The 21,434-nt window shown below is 42.9% G+C and overlaps 1 protein-coding gene across 3 annotated transcripts in view; it reads right to left on the bottom strand.

The window, feature by feature from the left end:
• KAT6B (lysine acetyltransferase 6B) overlaps window positions 1–21,434 on the bottom strand; it is a 109,352-nt gene that overhangs the window by 25,602 nt on the left and 62,316 nt on the right. For all 3 annotated transcript variants that reach the window (XM_066600392.1, XM_066600390.1, XM_066600391.1), the window contains exons 9-13: window positions 14,930–15,045; window positions 11,731–11,872; window positions 8,355–8,516; window positions 2,831–2,924; window positions 294–525 (exon numbers count right to left, since the gene is read on the bottom strand). In XM_066600392.1, the coding sequence (XP_066456489.1) occupies window positions 294–525; window positions 2,831–2,924; window positions 8,355–8,516; window positions 11,731–11,872; window positions 14,930–15,045 (746 nt within the window). The remainder of the gene's footprint in view (window positions 1–293; window positions 526–2,830; window positions 2,925–8,354; window positions 8,517–11,730; window positions 11,873–14,929; window positions 15,046–21,434) is intronic.

Below are 21,434 nucleotides of genomic sequence, written 5' to 3' on the forward strand. Positions count from 1 at the left end.
TAGCGACTTCTCACCACGGCCAACAGTGAACAATTATTCAGGCTACTGCATGTGTAAAAGTTATCTTTACTGAGTTTTGTAAACCAATACTGTCACTTTGTAGCGATTCCCTGTGCCAATATACATAGATGCTTGTATTTGTTCGTGCACATGATTACAAGCAGCATTGCCTCAGTTTTCTGAAGCTTTTTATTGTACCTCAGTGGGTTGGAGATCTATTTTTCTAAATTTCAATAAAAAGAGATTACAGAAAGAATGGGAAGTGATACATCATCTCTACCCTTGTCAATCACCTGTCTTCCCTTCTGTGTATCATGTTGAGGTGTTGCAGTGTAGTAGTGATGTCATGTGGACACATTCCGGTTGCCTGACTCAGACCTTTCATGCTTATCTGCTTCTCGGGATGAGTAGACAAATAATCTATGAGAACGCTCTTCCAGTAAGCCAGATAGGATAAACGCCCCAAATCTGATAAGGGTTTTTCAGGAGAGCCGGCTTGTCCCTCGCAGCGGGATAATAAGTAACCTGCAGAAATATTGAATACATGAAAAGTACAGTATTAGTTACATCATTCTGCCTCATAACCGGCTAATATCCCTTCCGATTTCATTGTTTCAAGGAGAATTTTTACTGCCATCAGAAAACTCCTTAGAGTTCAGTGCATCCTGGTTTTAGGCCAAGGCAAATAGCAGGGAGCTTTCTGATAAGAGCAATTCCTAATGTGCTATTAGCAATATCAAATCATTGTCTACTTCATTGACAACATCCTAGGGCACTCATGTTGAACTGTCCGGGCTGGGTAATGATAATCTACCTGCAGAATGCAATAAAAGGGAACTCCAACCCCCCTGCGATTGGGCCTAAATGTTCTGGAAACCATAACATGGCAAATTCAAAATCAGCCTAACAGCCTTAGGAATATATTACATTATTATAAGGCATTACAAAAAAAAGACGACTAAAAATTACATTATACAAACAGATCAGTCCTGGTAGCAGTCCAAATATAAAAGTGAAGGACTATTCCAATCTCAAAGTGGTGGCAAAACAGTAGGCTATGCCCTCAGTTTATGACCAGTGAGGGTCTGACCTCTGAGACCACAACTGATCCTGTGTAGGGCAGCGGTCACTTCCGTTTTTTTCCCCTGTACAACGGTGCTCCTGCATACCCAGCTGCACAGAGAATGGCGGCCTGCGCCATTCATTTGACTGGAGCAGTGCTGTAGTTCCCCTACTCAGTGGGCTGCTGAGCCGCGACTACACTGGATAAAGGCCCCTTTAGATGTACTAATTATCGTTGGAACAATTGTTATAGCGACCAAAAGCACGTGATAATCATTACATCTAAACATGAACGATCGTGCATTTCTCGTTCATCATTCAGTTTCAGCCAGCGTAAAAATAAACTGCGTCTTGTTCTCATTATATTTAATCTCTCCTTGCCCATTGTTTCACAAGAATATGAGCACTGAACGATTCTCAACGATGATCAGCTTGTCTAAACATTCTTCACGGGCGCGAACGATTGTGAATAAGTTAGCGGTGACGTCACTCGCTCATTTGGGCCATAAGCCTCTAAAATGAGCCACAACACTGAATCCGTGCTGTGTCTCCATTTTTAGGATCGCGGGGGTTTCTAAAAAAAGTTAGAACCCGCTAACCATAAATGACTATCCGTTACAAGATGGTCATTTATACGATGCAAGTTTTCCTGATCTTAAGTAAAGGTAAAGTCCCCTGGTGCAAGCACTGCGTCATGACTGACTACTAGGGTTTTCTTGGCAGATTGTTTTTGCGGGGTGGTTTGCCATTGCCTTCCCCAATCATCTTTTATCCCCCAGCAAGCTCATTTTATTTATCCTCGGACGGATGGAGTGAACCTTGAGCTGGCTACCTGAACCATGCAGGGGTTGAAGCCACAACCTCCAGGTCATGAGCGAGAGCTTAGGACTGTATTTCTGCTGCTCTAACACAATCATCTTTTATCCCCCAGCAAGCTGGGTACTCATTTTACTGACCTCGGAAGGATGGAAAGCTGAGTCAACGTTGAGCTGGCTGCTTGAACCATGCACGGGTTGTATCCACAACCTCTAGGTCATGAGCGAGAGCTTAGGATTGCATTTCTGCTGCTCTAACACACTGCGCCACATGAGGCCCTTGATCTTAAGTGCCATTTTTTGGTTCAGCAGAAATTAGCTTTCTGGGTCAAAACTTAGCAGTATATTTGAAACATGAAGTCCTCAACCATCATAAGGTTGGCAGCGTAACTCCTGCCATTTCCAGTCCCCAAAAAACTCTACTGCTGCTTACCGCCATATACTGCTATTTATATGTACAACCATTGAATGCCAATGTCTCTATACATGGAACACTGGACATATCCCTCAAGGAGGCTATAACAGTGAAGAGCTTCAGAAGACCATCTAGAAGGATTTATTCTCTTCTACAAGCTGCACAATAAGAAAGTGTAATAGGAAAGCATAGCTCCCATCGATTTCAAGTGATTTGAAGCTACTTCTCCCACTTCCTCCCAAGATCAGTGATGATGATATCCGGCCCGCTGTCAGACGATAGGTCATCAGTTAAGAGAAGCCCAAACAACCCTTTTGATGTCACATGCTGATGAGAAACCGTTGGACCTCTTCAGCAGAACATCTGCTATAGTAGATTCTCCAAGGTAAGCATAACTAAACTTACACACAATCATACCAGCTACCTGAAAACACATTCTATTATCTAATGAGATAAGCCCCCCCCCCTCGCCCCCTCGCATAACAATGCTTTGAATATCGCCTTTGTTACTCCACAAGTTTTGAGGTGAGAAACTTACTGAAGTCAATGAGCAACCTTCCAAATCCCTGCCGCTGGTACTGAGGCAATATCATAATGCAGGACACATTGTATTTCTGCTGGCAAAGTTTCTCCTGTAAAGAAAATAAAGCAAAAATCACGTTGAGGCCAGTAACACAAATGACCGCCGACTGCATTTATGCACCTATAACATGGATGAGTGATCTAGATGAGTGCCAGCATCCCGGCTCAAACTTTGGACATGGTAAATGCCTATGGAACTTGGGGTACGGGTCAAGATACCCGCAGTCAGCCATGGACACGCATCCAGTAGTATGGAGACGTAAATGCAGCCCTAAGACACACGTGTCACCGGCCTAATTTAGTTGAAATTGCTTAAGATCATAGTGGAAATCTGCTTAAAAACAATAAATTTAACTCTTATTTTAAATGCCCCTCAATAATTAATGGTTCTTAAAAAATCATCTGTTTTATTCATATTTGGGAGATATTGTGGTCAGTCATTTACAGAAAACAAGGAAGAGTAAAACGCTGGCATTGATATTTCATGGCATAGTAAGTGCGTCACAGCGCAATCTCAGAAATAGCGAAACACGCGTGGCAAAACTAATGCAATTTCTGTCCATTTGCCATCCGTTCTGGTCTTCTAGCCGTATGCGTAAAAAATGCAGCAGATTTGCATGTACCATCCGTGTTTGCGTCTCCCATAGACTTTGATGGCCGATTTTAGTCCAAAGAAGGTCATGCTGCGATTTGTTTTGCATGGAACATTAGTCCACATAGAAAACGCACATCCGCATACACCAGATTACTTTAATGAGTTTGTGTGCTGTCTGTTTTTAGCCAGTAAAATCTACAGACAGAAGATCTTCCCGTGTGAACGGGACCTTATAGATGAACCAGTTTATCACAGCGGCTCACACTGCATGATACACTTGGTGCATCTTAAGACATTTCTAACTTTATACCGCATTTCAGTTGGCAGAGTCCATGTCAATCTGTGCACACAATGTCATTTAGGCCACACACCCTTTCCAATGAAGCCGCACCCCATTTCAGACATGGCAAAATGAATTCCTGAAAGTATCTAACACACATCATAAATGTGATGCAAAGTGTGCACAGATGAAGCAGTCATTAACATGACAGGAGCATCACGATAACTACAATGAATTGCAATGCTGTAAATGGGGTTACGTTCAGAGCGCATTAAATATGAAGTGAACATTTGCTACCAATGTAAGGCAGCTTTCTAATTCAATGTACGACAGAAAATTGGCGTATTTTTAATAAGTCTGCCCATTGAAGGATATTGTCTCTGCAAAATATGCCACATTTTTGGAACAAAATAGTGTTTTTAAAAAGTGCCAGAAGTATTGTCTTTGGTTTTTTTAACTCATTCAAAAAGACTTTATGTAATGTGCTTACACAAGGGGTACAGGGAAAAAAAGGGGGGGGGGTGATGGGGGAGGAGAATACTAGACAATACCACAAGCAGGATTCACACAGATTTAAAAAAAAAATTCATGACATTTCCATGACAAAATCCTGACTTTCAATGACACTCGAGGAACTCGAAATACACAGAATCAAAGGTTTGGGGCTCCTTCAAACTGGCATTCGCAATATCGCTGCATATAAATCGATTTTTGATTGTCAGAGTTGCTTTTTCTTGCAAAAACATGGCTGCCCCTTTGCAATTTTGCCGCAATTCTTTAGTGCGAAAGTCAATAGGACTTGCTAATGATGAAAACGCATTGCACGAAAATCGCAAGTTCCTGCTTTGCGATGCAATAAAAAGGAGGCTCCATAGGGAACCATGGGGAAAGAAAAAAAACGCGAAATGCACAAAGATAGGGCATGCCGTAATTTTTTTTTTCTCGCAAACATCGCAAATGTGAAGGAAACCATTAAAAATCATTGGGTTTATAATTTTGCACTTTCACTCATTCTCGCATTGCTCAAATAATGTGCAATTTTTTCGCAAGTGTGGAGGCAAAATAATAAAAGACACACCCTGCTAAGTCAAGCTATTTCCAGTTAAATTTATTTATCTATCCATCTATCTATCTAAAATTCTTTTTTATAAAAAATCCCCAACCACGACAGGCCAGTTAAGAACAAAAACTTCAAAATCTGAACATTTTTTTATATTTCAGGGGATATGGTGAAGTAGCAGTCTATTTTTTAGAACAAAGAGAGGAATCAAACTACTAAAGACGACTTGTCGGTTATATCTATGTATGTGTGTGGGTGCTTCTCATGCTCCACCCCTGGTGATGTCATCGCAGGTCCTACAGCGTAGTAGAGCTACGTAGTAGAGTTGTGTGTGTAATTTGTGGGAATCAGCATGGATGTAGTAGAGCTGTGTGTGTAATTTGAGGGGAATCAGCATGGATGTAGTAGAGCTGTGTGTGTAATATGTGGGAATCAGCATTATGTAGTAAAGCTGTGTGTGTCATTTGTGGGAATCAGGATGGATTTAGTAGAGCTGTGTGTGTAATCTGTGGGAATCAGCATTATGTAGTAGAGCTGTGTGTGATGTGTGGAGATCAGGATGCATGCAGTAGAGCTGTGTGTGTCATTTGTGGGAATCAGGATGGATGTAGTAGTGCTGTTTGTGTAACATGTGGGAATCAGGATGGATGTAGTAGAGCAATTTTGTGTAATGTGTGGTAATCAAGATAGATGTAGTAGAGCTGTGTGTGTAATGTGTGGGATTCAGCATGATGTTATACAGCTGCGTGATGTGTGGGAATCAGCATGATGTAGCAGAGCTGTGTGGGAATCAGCACGATGTAGCAGAGCTGTGTGTGATGTGTGGTGATGAGGATGCATGTAGAAGAGCTATGTGTGTCATCTGTGGGAATCAGGAGGGATGTTTTAGAGCAGTTTGTGTAAGGCGTGGGAATCAGGATGGATGTACTAGAGCTGTGTGTGTAATGTGTAGGAGGGAATCGGCGTGGATGTAGTACAGCTGTGTGTAATGTCTGGCCATCAGCAATGATGTAGTAGAGCCGTGTGTGTAATGTGTGGGAATCAGGATGCATGTAGTAGAGCTGTTGGTGTCATGTGTGGGGGTCAGCATGGATGTAGTACAGCTGTGTGATGTGTGGGGTAAGGATGGATGTAGTAGAGCTGTGTGTGTGATATATGGGGATCAGTATGGATGTAGCATGTAGCGTAGCCACCAGAAACACTGGTACTATAATTTCCTAATAATTACTAGTAAGATCATATATATGTCCTGCATACAGGAGAAGATGTAAAGTCTATTTATGGTAATTCTGCCATGTGATAGTATGTGCCACCGCCAAACCTTTGACTTCTGCTTCCAGTTTCTTCTGTGCACTGCAGGAAATGTATTTCTATTAACCAATCTGTAACAGTGGGAATGCAGGTACTTTTCGAAAGTCTGGGAAGCAGAGAGCTCTTTGTAGAACCTTTAGTGAGCCTGGCAGCATAGTGGGTAATGGAGGTGGAAGGTACTCAGTAGTAAGTCACCTCTAACAAATATCCACTACTGACCAGAATGTATAAAGAGGAGGACATTCCCACCATATATGTGTCATAAGTTCTCCTAGGCCAGCCACAGAGTCAACACAGATCTGAAACAGTTGGCTAAAGTGTGTGGAGTCGGGTTAGGACACTATAATATTTGGTCAAAATCTTGGCTTTTTTTTCTTGTGCCTTGAAAGAGAGAATATTTTTCGCATAGGAGGTATACAATAGTCCACTCAGAATCTGAGAGAGTGTGGCTCAGTTATGTCTGCCAACTAGTTTAATAGGAGGATGTGGTCGCATATGAAGATCGTAAGAAAAGGACAAATATTAACTATATGGTGTTAGAGGATGATCTCTCACCAATACCTTCTAGATTGTGAGCGGTCTGGGAAACTGCAGCAGATGGTGGTATGTTTTATAAGTGCTGCAGCAAGCAATATTGTAGGATCCTAGTCAGGCCCCGGTGGGCTCGGAGACTACTTCAGTAAAAGGTTTTAAGGAAGAGGTATTAAGAATTTGGTTGATAATGTAAGGTTTGCCAGGTGGGACAGTGAGGAATAAAGTATTGGACACACTAAAGGGTGAATCCAAATTGCCTACTACTGGTATAAAGGGACCATTTGTTGTGGTGACATAGACCATTAGGGGCTATGTCATTAGGCGGACTCTGGTCCAATGCGCTAGCTGTGTTCAGGAGAGGGCTGTGAGAAGAAAGCAAGAAATGGAGGATTCTAAACTGACCCCATAGCTTATCATTGCCTGTGGTGAAACCAGTCAACTATTCTGGCAGCAATGTAGCGTGAGAGGGCATCTGGCAGAGCCAAACAGACCATCGATTTAGGTCACATAAGGAGCTTTGTTGCTGTTCTGTCTCATTAACAAACCCAGATAAATTGAGAAAAGAGTTGGAAAAGAGCTATGAAAAATGAGTGAGGTATTGATAGGGAGATAGCTTGAAATAGACGTAGAAAGTTCATTTTAATTGTGTTAATCTGTTCTATCCATGAGAACGCTTTATATTCCCATTTCCATAAAGTGGAATAGAGGGGTGAAATTTAATGCTTAAGTGTAAAGTGGTTCAGAGGGGTACTGACTCACAGATACTTGAAAAATTTTGTTCGCAAGGTGAATGAAAAGTTGGAGCGACTATCAACTGCTGATGGTTCCATGGAGATGTTGAAGGCAACACTGACAGGCTATTTTGAAGCTTACCATCTGGACGGAGATGTGGTACTGCCAGATACATGGTCTGATAGAAAATGTTCAATTGAGGATTTGAGCTCTGATAAACAAAGTCTTGGAGAAGGGACTCATTTGGTCACCAAGTGAATTCCCTGTGTGAGCTAGTTAGAAATGTTAAATAACTGTGGATAGGAATGTGGTCTGAGTGCATACTGTCAATAAATGAGGTAGAGGGATGGGGATGGAGAGCGTGTTGCATGAAGATTTAATCAATTCTACAATGTATTCCATGTGCTTGCGAAAAATTAAAGTGTAATCCCTATCACCAGGGTGCATTAAGCACCACAAATCACATGCTTGCATAGATTTACAACAGTTTCTTGATTTTCTTGAGTTTGTTATATACCACCCTTATTATAGTGGCCTAAAGACATGTCTAAGAAGGAATGAAGTACTAACTCAAAATCTCCACATATTAGGGATTCTTGCACAAAGCAAGTACAGTACGTTCATTAACCAAAGTAGGAAAGGAAGCATTCTCCATTTAGGGGTGTATACTATACGATGGCAACTGTATATCCACTTGAAGTGAGAGAATCAAGTGGTGGCGCTAGAAAGAAGTATCTAACATGGCTAGTGGGATTTGTCAAATTTATGAGTGCAACATTGTGATAAATTTGGCATAGCTTCTACTTGACATTTACGGGCTTGATTTAAGACCGCATTAATAACAGGAGTTAAGGATTGGTGCAAGATTTTGTCTTTGGTGTTCTGTAACTATGGTCATGCTCCACTGCAACAGGCCTTGTACTGGATATAATAGAGAGTATGCGGTGTACCTGGATTTGCAACCCTACCTTTGAGAAGTATCCAACCAAATGACAGCCCTTCTTGTCATTTTTGGTGAGGACATAGAAAAGGAAAGGCTCAACATCATAGTAGAGTGTTTTATGATCCAGGAAGAGCTTGGCTAACAAACACAAATTTTGGCAATAGATTTTGCTGATGTTCCCATCAACCTGAAGGGAAAAAAAAGGACTTTATTTCAAAATGTGAAATTGTAGTAGTTACATTGCAATATATTGCATCTCCCATGAACATGTCCAAAACACAACTGCTTTGCTTTATACCTACTGTATGTAATAGCATTTCTTGATTAAACGGTCACTGGTACAATATAAGAAATTTTATAACATATCTCATTCCACTTATTCATCTTTGTCCACTTATCAGGTTCCTCTCTCCATCCCCATTCCCTCCTAAACTGTCCAATCACTCAGGAAAATGACTAAAATCCATCTTAGTAGACAAGATGGACTAAGACCTCACTGACTGATCAGATTACATGCTGCCTAGAGAAGTGTATGGAGACACGGACAGACAGACTGCTGCAGTTATTAGTAAATGATTAGCCGTCTCACAGCTACTAGAATTACATCTACATTGCTCCATACTTCTATATAAAGTGCTTCATGCTGCTGCTGCTTCTCTGTATATGAGACGTAGGGCTTGAACATCCTCACTTTTGTGTGTACTGTGTATAATAGACATCACAGCAGCTAGTCTCCATCCACTAGCCTAGGAAAAGACATATCAGAGCTTGAGCGGGTTCAAAGGTGGCCAATTAAAGTAATAAATGGAATGGGTGGACTACAATACCCAGAGAGGTTATCAAAATTAAGGTTATTTAGCTTAGAAAAAAATATATCAGGGGACAGTACAGAGATCTCTCCCATCATATATTTATGCCCTAGACCAGTGGTGGCGAACCTATGACACGCGTGCCAGAGGCGGCACGCAGAGCCTTCCCTGCTGGCACGCGCCACATCGGCCGCTCACCACTTGTGAATACCAGCAGGGGCCGCGGCTCCCCTGCCGGCATTCACAAACGGCACTGCTAGCCGCGCTGATCCCAGCACACAGTGACTTCAGTGTGCAGCTGGAATCCCTCTCCCCCCTGCCCCGACGTCTCCTACTACTTGGTTCCGCCGGGAGGGGGCGGTGTCCAGCAGCGTGTGTGTCAGAATGTGTGCCGGGAGCATATTAACACTTTCTTCCCCACTTCTGCAGCAATCAGCAATTCCCAGCAACCTGATTGGTTGCTTGGTTTGGCTGATTCATGAAACAACCAATCAGGTTGCTGGGAATTACCTATTGAGGCAGAAGTGGGGAAGAAAAAGTTAATATGCATGCCGGGACCATCGCTGACCAGAAGAGGAGCTGAGCTTACAGGAGGAGGGGGAGGAGGAGGAGGAGGAGGTAAGTATGTGGGTCTCGGGAGGGGCACTGTGGGGTGTCACTAATGCACGAGGGGGCCGCTGGGAGGGTGTCACTAATGCACTGGGGGGCCGCTGGGAGGATGTCACTAATGCACGGGGGGGCCGCTGGGGGGTGTCCCTAATGTACTGGGGGGCCGCTGGGGGGGGGTGTCACTACTGCACTGGGGGGCGCTGGGGGGGTGACTATTATCGCTGTGGGGTGGGGGACACGATTACCGCTAGGGCCGCTGTGGGGTGGGGGTCACTATCACCGCTGGAGCCGCTGTGGGGTGGGGGTCACTATTATTGCTGCAGCGTGGGGGTCACTATTACTGCTGGGTGGGGGTCACTATTATCGCTGGGGGTGCTGGGGGGTGTCACTATTACCGCTGGGGGTGGGGGTCACTATTACCGCTAAGGCTGCTGTGTGGTGGGGGGGGGTCACTATTATCACTCTGGGGGGGGGTCACTATTACCGCTAAGGGCCGCTGTGCGGTGGGGGTCACTATCACCGCTGGGGCTGCTGGGAGGGTGTCACTATTACCCCTGGGGCTGCTGTGTGGTGGGGAATGTTTACATGTGGCGGACATGGGCAGGGCCGCTTCAAAATAGACAGCGTGCAGATTTTGACTACTTTTTGGATGCGGAAATGCTGCAGAATTTTCCACAGAAATTTCCCCTGAGGACATTCTGCAGTATTTCCGCATCCAAAAAGCAGTCAAAATCTGCACGCTGTCTATTTTGAAGCGACCCTGTCCTTTTTAGAACGACGGGGGTAAAATCATACGTCGTGATAAGCCCCGCCCCCTGACGTATTGGCACTTTGCGATAAATAAGTGGGTTTTAGGTTGCAGTTTGGGCACTCGGTCTCTAAAAGGTTCGCCATCACTGCCCTAGACTGTAACAAGGGGGTGCTCTAATAACTATGTGTACATATATCAGGGTCAATACAGAGATCTCTTGCATCATCTATTATACCCAGGACTGTGACTAACTATGTCTGGAAGACAGAAGGTTTCTACACAACATAGAAGGAGGTTCTTTACTGTAAAAGCAGTGAGACTATGGAACTCTCTGACTGAGGATGTGGTAATTGAAAACTTGATAAAAGAGTACAAGAGGGGCCTGGATGCCTTTCTTGATTGTAATATTACATGCTACTGTTTACTAAGAATGGTTGTTGATCTGGGGATTATTCCAATTGCTAGATTAGAGTCAGGAAAGAATTTTTTCTCCCTAAACTGAGGAAAATTGGCTTCTACTTCATTTTTTTTGCCTTTCTCTGGATCAACAATGTGGGGTAACAGGTTGAACTGGATGTACGTGTCTTAAGGCCCATTTACACTAGCAGATGATCGCCCAAACGACAGTTGGAGTGACAGCTTTGAGCGATCATTTTGCATAAAGTATTAAGTAGCTATTCCTTTACTAAAGTACCAATTAGGCATGCAAATGAAGCCTTCCTTGAAGGGAGTTAATAGGGCTATTATCTGAGCTCAGATCCTTTGTTCTCCATGGGGAAACAATGCTATCAGAACTCCCCGTGGAGAACTGCTGATAAGAGTATAGGATGATTTTTAGGTTAGCTTGAATTTAACGATCAGCTAGCAGTGCCCGAAAAGCGCGCATTTACACGCACCGTTTATCGCTAAAACAATCAGCGATTTTTTTTTTTAGCGATCATCGGCTGGCGTAAAAGGGCCTTTGCACACTGTTATATTACTATGTATAGTGGACCACAACTTCCCCACTGAAAACTTTTTTTGCTTAGAGTTTTTGTCTGTGAGACAATGTACATAAGACAATTAATTTAACACATGTTTAATTGAAGTAAAAATGTACAGTGTCAATGGATAACAATTTAATATAATTATTGTAAAATAAACAATACTTAAACATATTGCAGTATATTTTTGTAACAGCAAACAAAACATTAAATATGATAAAAAGGTACAAAATGAAGAGAATTACTCACTTCAAATACAGACAGGTCATCTTTCCGGTAGATCTCATTGGCAGGAGGATGGAACCAGCCACACTTCTTTAAATGTCTCAAAAGGATAGTCTTACTTTTCATATACTTCAGACAGAACTCACACAGGTAAAGCTTAGGCAATCTAATGAAAAAAGGGTAACATTCTGTGTTTTATATAAATCAAAAATGCACAATATCAGCCATTTGTCTTCTAACCAGGCCTTGGCCATCAGAAATGCAGTACATTAATAGGATGCCTTTTTTTCTCATTCTTTGCATGCTCCTTTAGAATTCTGCCCCAATATTCAATATACTACTATATGATCACTGACAAAGTGGCAGTAATTCACTAAGAAGAATCTGAAAATGTAAAATATATATTTTTTTTAATTTTAAAAAAGGTGTTATCCAAGTCAAAAAATAAAAATAGAATCCCCCATGGCAAAAAATAACAAACAAGTTTATACTTAAATTTCCCAGATTCCCGCACATTCTGTGTAGACAGCTCCAGGTCCCCCTGTGATGCACCGTTTACAGGCTGCTGCAACCAATCACAGAGCTAGATGAACAAGCGCTGAGTTCTGCAAATGACTGCAGCAGTCTGTGACATTCCGCATACAGGCTGCTACACGTAAACAGAGGAGACCTGGAGCTGTCAGTGCAGGGTCCTAGTACAGTATAAGCTTGTTTATTTTTATTTTTTTATTGCGAACATCCCCATTAGGTCTCCACATGCTTCAATCATCAAAATCAGCTTAGGGAACCATTTAACTTAAAATTGTATTTCGAAGACCTCATCTCTGATGGTTCAGTGGGTCTTGCATGTGAAATCAATCTTTGCAAATATAAAACAATTTTCTGTTATGCGCTGTTACATGGAACTGCGCCCCATAACCCATGCAAAGTCAGTGTTGTCACCTGGTTGCTACATGACGGGTCTTCAGTAGTTCTTTACTTGGACAATTGAGCATGAGTAGTTCATTCACTACTTGTCTAGGGCAGTGATAGTTTGTGCATATGTGGTTTTCCCATCCTCACAGCACAGGGCAAGCATACACACAGAAGACCGCTATGTCTTTGTGCTTTCCTTATAAAACACAATCTCCTATATTCACTCTGTACCACCTGGTATACATTATATACTTTTACTGAGAAAATGCAAATGAGCTATTCTACCATGGCTATAGTCCTCTCTGCACTGCTGCCATTGCCATTAAGTTCAAAGAAAGATATACAGGAGTGTTAAAAGTGAGCAGAATTTAATTGATCTCAGTAAGGCCACCTGTCCATGGGCAGGGCAGATTCTCGAAAGTGGATTTCCGCAACGGGAGATCATTTAAAGTCACTGCGATGAACCTATCATTATGATAGGTTCATCGCGAAAAATCACGTCATCCTGTGATTTTTAGACATGAGTGGAAAATCCTGATGGATTTCCCACTCGTGTACATCGGGCTGCGCTTTCCATAGTTATCCTATGGAAAGCGTTTCAAGCGTAATCTGGGTGCGACTTATTGCCACGGCTCACATTATGAGTCATCGCCCGTGGACAGCTAGCCTAAGAGAAACCAGTAAAACCTCTACTAGCATTGACATATTCTAAGGCCGATTTCGAGCAAGGCTGGGTTTTTTAGCCCAAATTTTGTCTCTAGTAACATTGGTTGCCTCTACCACCACCGGTGTGTGCCGGCCCATGTGACTTTGCTGCTGAACCCACGTGATCCCCTGCTCGGCGTCTCCTCCTCCTGCTGCTAATGCAACCCACTCATCATCATCGGCGACGGGTAATACACTAGTACAGTAAGTACTGTACAATTGTACTCCAATGTAACAGCACAGAGAACACAGTGAAAACGCTGAGGACAGATGATGTACTGTAGTACAGCAGATGTCACCTGCAGTCCTATGTAACAGCACAGAGAACACAGTGATAAAGCTGAGGACAGATGATGTAGTTGATGTGACCTGCAGTCCTATGTAACAGCACAGATAACATACAGTAACATGTTCAATGTGTATTTATTCTTTACAATAGGTAAAAGGTATCATATCTTCATGATTATTTGGTTTCTCTTACGGAGCACAATCACATTTTGCACTACTGACTAAACACAGTACCAAACCTTTCTTTCGTTTTACCTAAAAGTGAGCAGTGCACAGAAGAAAACAGAGACGTCAGAAGACGACACTGGGCGTTTCTGGAAAATGTACATTTTCCAGTATATAACAGGAGCCACATGTGCTGATCATTGTGAAAAAAACGCAGAAGAAAACCGCATTGTAAAGTGATATATAGATGTAGAAGTATATTTCAAATGTATTATGAAGGTACAGGGCTTTAAAACAAAGGAAAAAAGGCGGGCTTAGCCTAAATGTTTTAATCCAGGCAGCGGATAATGGCTGGAGAAAGACCATAGATGTTTTGGTCGAAACGTCGCATGTTGATTGGACTACAATAAAGATTTGATTCCTTTTTATGAAAAATTACTGGTAAGAAGACTGATTCCCACGTGCTGCCTTACTCCTGTTTTTGGACCTGTCTATATATTGATGCCTGGAGTCTGGCGTCTGGATAGGCGTGCACAGGTGGACTGTTGTCTCCCTCAGCGATTGCTGTTTTTCTATGCTGTTGATCTTCCATAATTATTTAATCCAGGCAGTGGTCTAAATCACTATATATAGAGATCATTATTAATTTTATGTGAGATCAACGTACGACAGTCTAGTGATAGTAGTAAAAGGCTCACCTAATGTCATCTCTTTTTATGGGAAACAAAGTAACAGCTACAATTAAAACTGTGAGATGAACTTGAGGCATCGGGTAGAGTTATTTCAATTCATCGACACAGAAGTGAGGGGATGTTTAAACCTGACTCTTTGCAAACTGCACCATGGTTTTAATGAGAACCAGTCACCAGGCCACATAAATTACTGGCATTAACAGTGAAATATACAAACATATTTCAGAATGGATGTCAGTCAAAGAAATAAGAACAACTTTCACAAAATAAGAATTTTCCTTCCTCCTCCGCTAAGATCAGTACTAACTTTTGTCCTAATACAATATTTATACAATGGATGTTACTTAATCTGTTAGTCTGATCCAATTCTCATATGTACAGTACTGCAGTATGTCACATGGTGTAGCATTGAAATAATTGGTTTAGCCAAGTAAATTGCATGCCCATTGAAGTCACACCTTGCATATTCCTGTGGGTAAGGCGAGGAGTACCATGTCTGAATTTCATATTTTCCAAATTCAATGACTGATGGATATCGTCCAGTCTGGTCACAGAAAGCTTTGCATCCTATTTTCTAACCAAGATGGAATAAGAATAAATTAGAAGGTCATAAAAGATAAGTAAATGCATACAAATATTGCAGTATGGAACAGTCATTGCTTCTCTAAAGTATTTTCGTATAGCAAAGTTATAACAAAAGCTTGGTGTTTAATAACCCTAACACCTTTGCTTTGGCCTTCTCTCCTTTGACTTGTCTTAGGTCTGCCTGTACCGGTTACTAAAGTCCTCTTATTAACAGGGCATCCGCTTACTCGATGTCTACTTTTATTTTCCAATGATATGTTCGACATATATTGTGATATACTATTCTGTTTCTTTTCCCCATTTGTCTAAAACTGGAAGATTCTCTTTTCTAGTTTTGGAAAGTTTGTTACTCTGCTCATTGACATGTTAAAGTAAAACATGAAAAAGTAGATATATGTGTACTATGTTAGAGGAAAAGCCAAAAAATGTTTTGGAAAATGTTAACACCCAGTCAGAAAATCATTAATATTTATAAAATTATAGGAATTTTAATGAACCCCCCCCCAACCCGCAAAATCAACATTATATCAATTACGTGCGTACATGTCATATGATATCCGCCCATATACATGGCTAGTTAGAAACACACAGTATAAATCATCAGCAATAGCGAAACAAATTGGTGATAAAGGCACAGGGATAGAGTGTGCCTGGAAAGATTAGAAGGTCATAGCGAGCTCTTCATTAACATAAGCAGTTTATCTCAAGTTTCATATTCCAATGGGCACTGCAATGTCTTACAGCATATAATATACCGCTGGTGAGGTGCTTTGTGGAAAAGGGTAGTTTTGTAAATTGTATTCTGTATTTGACGGGCAGCCAGTGCAGTGACCGGCACAGGGCAGAGGCGCCGATTAAGCGACTGGACAGGAGGATAAGACTGGCTGCCACATTCAGGATGGATTGGAGGGGGTAGAGTCTGGAGCAGGGGAGGCCTATCAGCAGTGAGCTGCAATAATTGAGCAGAGAAGGAGCGTTTTAGCATGTCCACGGTGAGAGAAGGGTGTATTCTTGCGATGTTCTTGAGGTGCAGCTGACATGTTCGGGCGAGAGATTGGATGTAGGGGGTGAAGGAGAGATCGGAGTCGAATATAACCCCAAGACAGCGAGCATGCTGTCTGGGAATTCTGGTGGTGCCACACACTGAGATGGAGATGTCAGGATGAGGTCAATTAGTAGAGGTCAGTTTTTGAAAGGTTCAGTTTTAGGTAGAAAGAGGAGATAGTGTTAGAGACAGCAGACAGACAGTCGGTGGCGTTCTGGAGGAATGTTGCTGTGATGTCACAAGAGGAGGTGTATAGCTGGGTATCGTCAGCATAGAGATGGTACTGAAAGCCAAATCTCCTGATAGTCTGTCCAATGGGGGCTGTGTAGATGGAGAAAAGGAGGGGGCCGAGGACCAAGCCCTGGGGGACCCCAACAGCAAGGAGAAGAGGAGGGAAGGTAGAGCTCCCCAACAATGCTCTAAGTTATTGAAACTGCCAATTGGTTTCACGACTTCAAAATGTTCTTTCCCTCCACAAATGCACAGGAAAATGGAAATGCTGTGTATTTTTCTGCATGACCAAAATGTGCACACAAAATACTTGCATGTGAATGAACCCGTTGAAATCAATCGGATCTATTTTTTGTGTATTGTGCAAGCAAATACGCTTGTGTGAATCCAGCCTTAGAGTTCGAAAAGAAGGAATTACTTACCGGTAGTCTTTTTTATGGGAGTCATCACGGCAACCCCATTACATATAGAGTATGCCCTCTGACCTCCATAGGCACAGGAAGAGCTTTTAAAAGCACCTCCCCTCTACCATCTCCTCAGTGAATTTCAAATTATTACAGTGGACAATGTATACTGAACCAAAATTTTCCATTTATTCTGTATTATTTTACATTGAGAAAAATATTCTATAGGGGAGGGAACTATGGGCCGTCATGATGACTCCTGGAAAAAGGACTACCGGTAAGTAATCCCTTCTTTCCCCAGTCGTCTTCACGATGGCCCCATTACGTATGGCGCAATACCAAATTATAAGTATTTTTAGGGTGGGGCTACTGCCTGAAGGTCTTTCTGTCCATATGCCAAGTCTTTTTTAAATTGCACATTGACCCTATAATGCTTGATAAATGTGGGCAGACTGCACCAGGTAGCCACTTTACAAATTTGTTCAGTGAAGGTCTGTGCTTTCTCTGCCCACGAGGAGGAAAGGGATCTTGTAGAGTGGGCTTTGATATTTTCAGGAGGATCGAGGCCCCGGGCTTTGTATGCCTCCTGGATGGCAGTCCTGATCCATTTTGCTATGGTACCCTTAGACGCTGCCTCTATGCCTCTGCCCGGCCCCTGGAATTGGACAAAAAGGTTATTGTGTTTTCGGAAGGATTGGGTAGCCTTTAGATATGCTAGAACAGCCCTCCTGACATCCAAATTATGTAATGCTCTTTTTTTGTCATTACGGGGATCTTGGTAGAAAGAGGATAGGGTAATTGCCTGTTCTCTGTAAAAATTAGAGCCGATTTTCGGAAGGAAATCGGGGTCTAAGTTAAAAACAATTCCATCATCTTGCACTATCATATGGGGTTCAACACAAGATAACACCTGTAATTCTTCCACTCTCTGTGCTGAGGTTATGGCCACCAGGGGAGAGACCTTACGTGTGAGTAATCTTATGGGAAGTTAGGAGAGTGGTTCAAAGGGTGGCTTACAGAAACTGTTTAGGTCCCAGGTTGAAAAGGTTTCCCTGATAAAAGGCCGGAGTCTGTCAGCCCCTTTTAGGAACCTGCGGACCCAGCAATGTTCTGCTAGGGGAAAATCCAGACTGGGCCCCAACGCTGCAACTTGCACTTTTAGGGTTCTTGGGCTTAAATCCTTCTCCAGGCCTGCTTCCAGGAAGTTAAGAATTATGGGTATATCTACGCTTACTGCCTCTCTCAGATCTAGGTTGCAGTATTCTGAGAATTTCCTCCACCCTTTGCTGTTTATAGCTGTGGTTACAGGTTTGCCACTTTTACCCAGTGTTGTAATTACTTTTTTGTGAGAGGCCCTTTCTCCGAAGTATTATGCCTTCAGCATCAAGGCTGCTAACTTCAGCTTCTCGACTCCTGAGTAGGTTAGTGGACCCTGGAATAGGAGATCTTGTTCGAATGGTAACCGAAGCGGACCCTGGATTGCTAGGGTTTTCAGTAAGGATACCAAGGCCTTTTGTCCCACATAGGGGCGACTAGAATTACCGCTGCTCGACTGACCTGAACCTTCCCGAGGATATGAGGGATCAGAGGAAAAGGAGAAAGGCATAAACCAGGTCTACATCCCAATTTTGAGACAGGGGGTCTATCCCGCGTGGATTGTCCCTTGGATTAAGGGAATGAAAGTCCTGGCATTTTTGAATTTGTCCTTGAGGCAAACAGGTCGATTTGTGATTGCCCACACTGACGTGTTATGAGATTGAAGGACTGTTGACTCAGACACCATTCTCCTGGGAGGACGCTTTGCCTGCTGAGAAAGTCCACAATGATATTTGTAGATCCCTTCAGGTGGATTGGTGAGGGATAGTACCATAGATTCTGCCATGCGTAGTATTGTTGCCGCCAACTGTTGAAGGTGGGTATGCCGTGTACCACCCTGGTGATGAATAAATGACAGGGCTGTCGTGTTATCTGTCAGGATTTTGACATGCCTTCCTCTGAGGTGGAGTTCTGCCACACAAATACTCTCCCATATCGCCCTTAGCTCTCTATAATTGCATGAGCATGAAGCTATTCGGGAGTCCCAGGTTCCCTGAAAAGTTAGTTCAGCTAATTATGCTCCCCACCCTCTCTTGCTCGCATCCGTCGTAACGGATATGTAGGGTTCTTATGACCAAGGGGGGTACCTTTGCTAAGGTTGTTCTGGGAAGTCCACCAGCATAGGGACTGTTTAACCTGAACGGACAGGCTCACCTTTTTATCTAGCGAGGTCTGCCGTTTGTCCCAGTGGGCAAGGATAAAGCGTTGCAGCTGAGTATGAGCTTGGGCCCATGGGACTATCTGTATACAGGCTGTTAGTAGGCCAAGAAGTTTCATTGCATCCCTAATGCAAACTCGCGTTGCTTGGCATAGGGACGATACTGACTGGATGAGGTCCTTTCCCTTGGAAGGGGGGAGCCGCGATTCCTGGGTGTGGGAATCTAGGAGTACTCCTAGATATATTTTCTGTGTATCTGGCATCAGGTCTGATTTTTGTCTATTTACTATCCACCCCAAATTGGAAAAGAGTACGGAAAAATCTGTGCGCATAGTTTCCACTGATTTTAAAACCAACAAGAAATCATGCAAATAGGGGAAAATAAGGTAGGCTATCATTTCTACAAATACTTTTGTGAATACTCTAGGGGCGGTAGAGATACCTAAAGACAGAGCCCTAAATTGGTAGTGATGAATTACATTGCCTATTTGCAAAGCAAATGTTAGGTATTTGTAGTGGGCGGCAGTTATTTGGATGTGATAATACGCAGCTTTAAGATCTATAGTGCACATGACGCTCCCGGGATTTATTAGGGATATGATGGACTTAACGGTTTCCATTTTTAATTTTCTATAGGAGATAAATTTGTTAAGGGCCTTGATGTTAAAAATAGTTCTTATAGAGCCATTTGTTTTGTTTTTTATCAAGAAAAGGGGGGGGGGGAATAGAAACCTCCACCCCTTTCCTGTTCAGGGAGTTGCATAATGACCCCCAGGTTATTTAGTTCCTGAATGCACTTTATCAAATTTTCTTGTTCTTGAGGGGATCCCGGGAAGGTTAAGAAGAATCTTTTGGAGGGTAGGGAATTAAACTTGATCTGATATCCGGTTTCAATTATTTGTAATACCCAGGGGCTGGACGTTACCCGCCGCCACTGGTCTATATATCGTGATAGTCTACTCCCCACCGTTGGGTCAGAACCTTGTTGTGTTGTCTTACGCCAACCTCCTTTGGGGTATGACCACTTCCGTTTTCCCTTTGGTATCTGGAGGTGGCTGCAGTGTCCTTCTTGAGGAGGATGGTCTTCTGTACAACCTTCTATCCGGAAGAATTTTATTCTTATACCCCGCTTTTTCGAGGACTTTATCCAGGACAGGGCCGAACATGTACTCTCCTTGAAAGGGAAATGCACAGAGCTTATTTTTAGATGTTATGTCTGCCGACCACGATTTCAGCCATAGTGTCCGTCTTGCGGTGTTGCTCAACACTGCATTTTTTGCGCAGTATCTCACTGATTCCACTGAAGCATCTGCTAGGAACCCCATAGCCATCTTCAGGAGGGGAAGGCAGCTTCCTCTCTGGGAGCCCACTCTTTTATTGAGGCCTCCATTTGATTTAGCCACAGAACCATGGATCTGGCTACTCATGTTGCCGCAATATTGGCTTCTATGGTGAAGGAAGTCGCTTCCCACGATTTTTTCATCAACCCATCAACCTTCTTAGGGGTCTGAAAGTTGTGATGCGTCCTCAAAGGGTAGCAGGTTTTTTTTTAGCTACTTTGGCTATCTGCATATCCACTTTCGGGGTTTCCCTATACATGTAGACATCTTCTGGCGCGAACACCAGTCTGTTTTTGATTTCTTTTGCGACTACAAGCCTTTTCTCTGTATCTTGTCATTCTGAGACGACTTGCTTTAGGGTTTTATTTATTGGAAAAACAGTTTTCCTTCTGGACCGAAGCCCCCCAAACATTTTATCCTGGATGGTTCTTGGTGGGCGGTCCTCTTAGACGTGCATGGTCTCTCTTACTGCCTTAAGGAGATATTCCATGTCGTCAGAAGAGAAATAATATTTTTTTTGGTCCCCAAGTTGTGGCAATTGATCCTCTAATTCCCCTTCTGACAGGGGTTCCAGAGATGCTTCTGAGATTGAACTCAGCGACTCTGCTGGCCTCGACCTTTTAGAGGGTCTTGACGGACCAGGCTGCGTATGGGGGAGGGATGCCCTGGAGACTTGTAATTTCTCCTTTATCATACTCCTAATGTCCGCCTTAAAGGCCGCTCTTCTGCCAATATTTTCCCCGTGCATTTTTTGCATAATGATTATTTTTAACTATCATCCAATCTTTTATTTCAGAAAGCGCATTTTTTGTCCCATTTTTTGGGGTCCATTTTAACCTTCAGACCCTCTTTATCAGTCTGAAAAAACATATGCAAAGAATGGGGAAAGGAAAAAGTATGCATTTAAATCAACAGTGACATTTTTGGCTTACAGCCACTCACAGTTTGCAGGAGGTCCGCCTCTCCTTCACATGCTGCTAAACTGTCTCGCGCTGACATGCTGGAGCATTTCCTCTGACTGTAGGATAACCTCCAGCAAATGTAAAGCCTGTCAGTGGAGGCAGATTTTTGAATTTTGGTGCCATTTCTGAGTCCCTGGTAGCC

This window comes from Eleutherodactylus coqui, chromosome 4 (genome assembly GCF_035609145.1).
Source record: "Eleutherodactylus coqui strain aEleCoq1 chromosome 4, aEleCoq1.hap1, whole genome shotgun sequence".
Taxonomy (NCBI): Eukaryota; Metazoa; Chordata; class Amphibia; order Anura; family Eleutherodactylidae; genus Eleutherodactylus; species Eleutherodactylus coqui.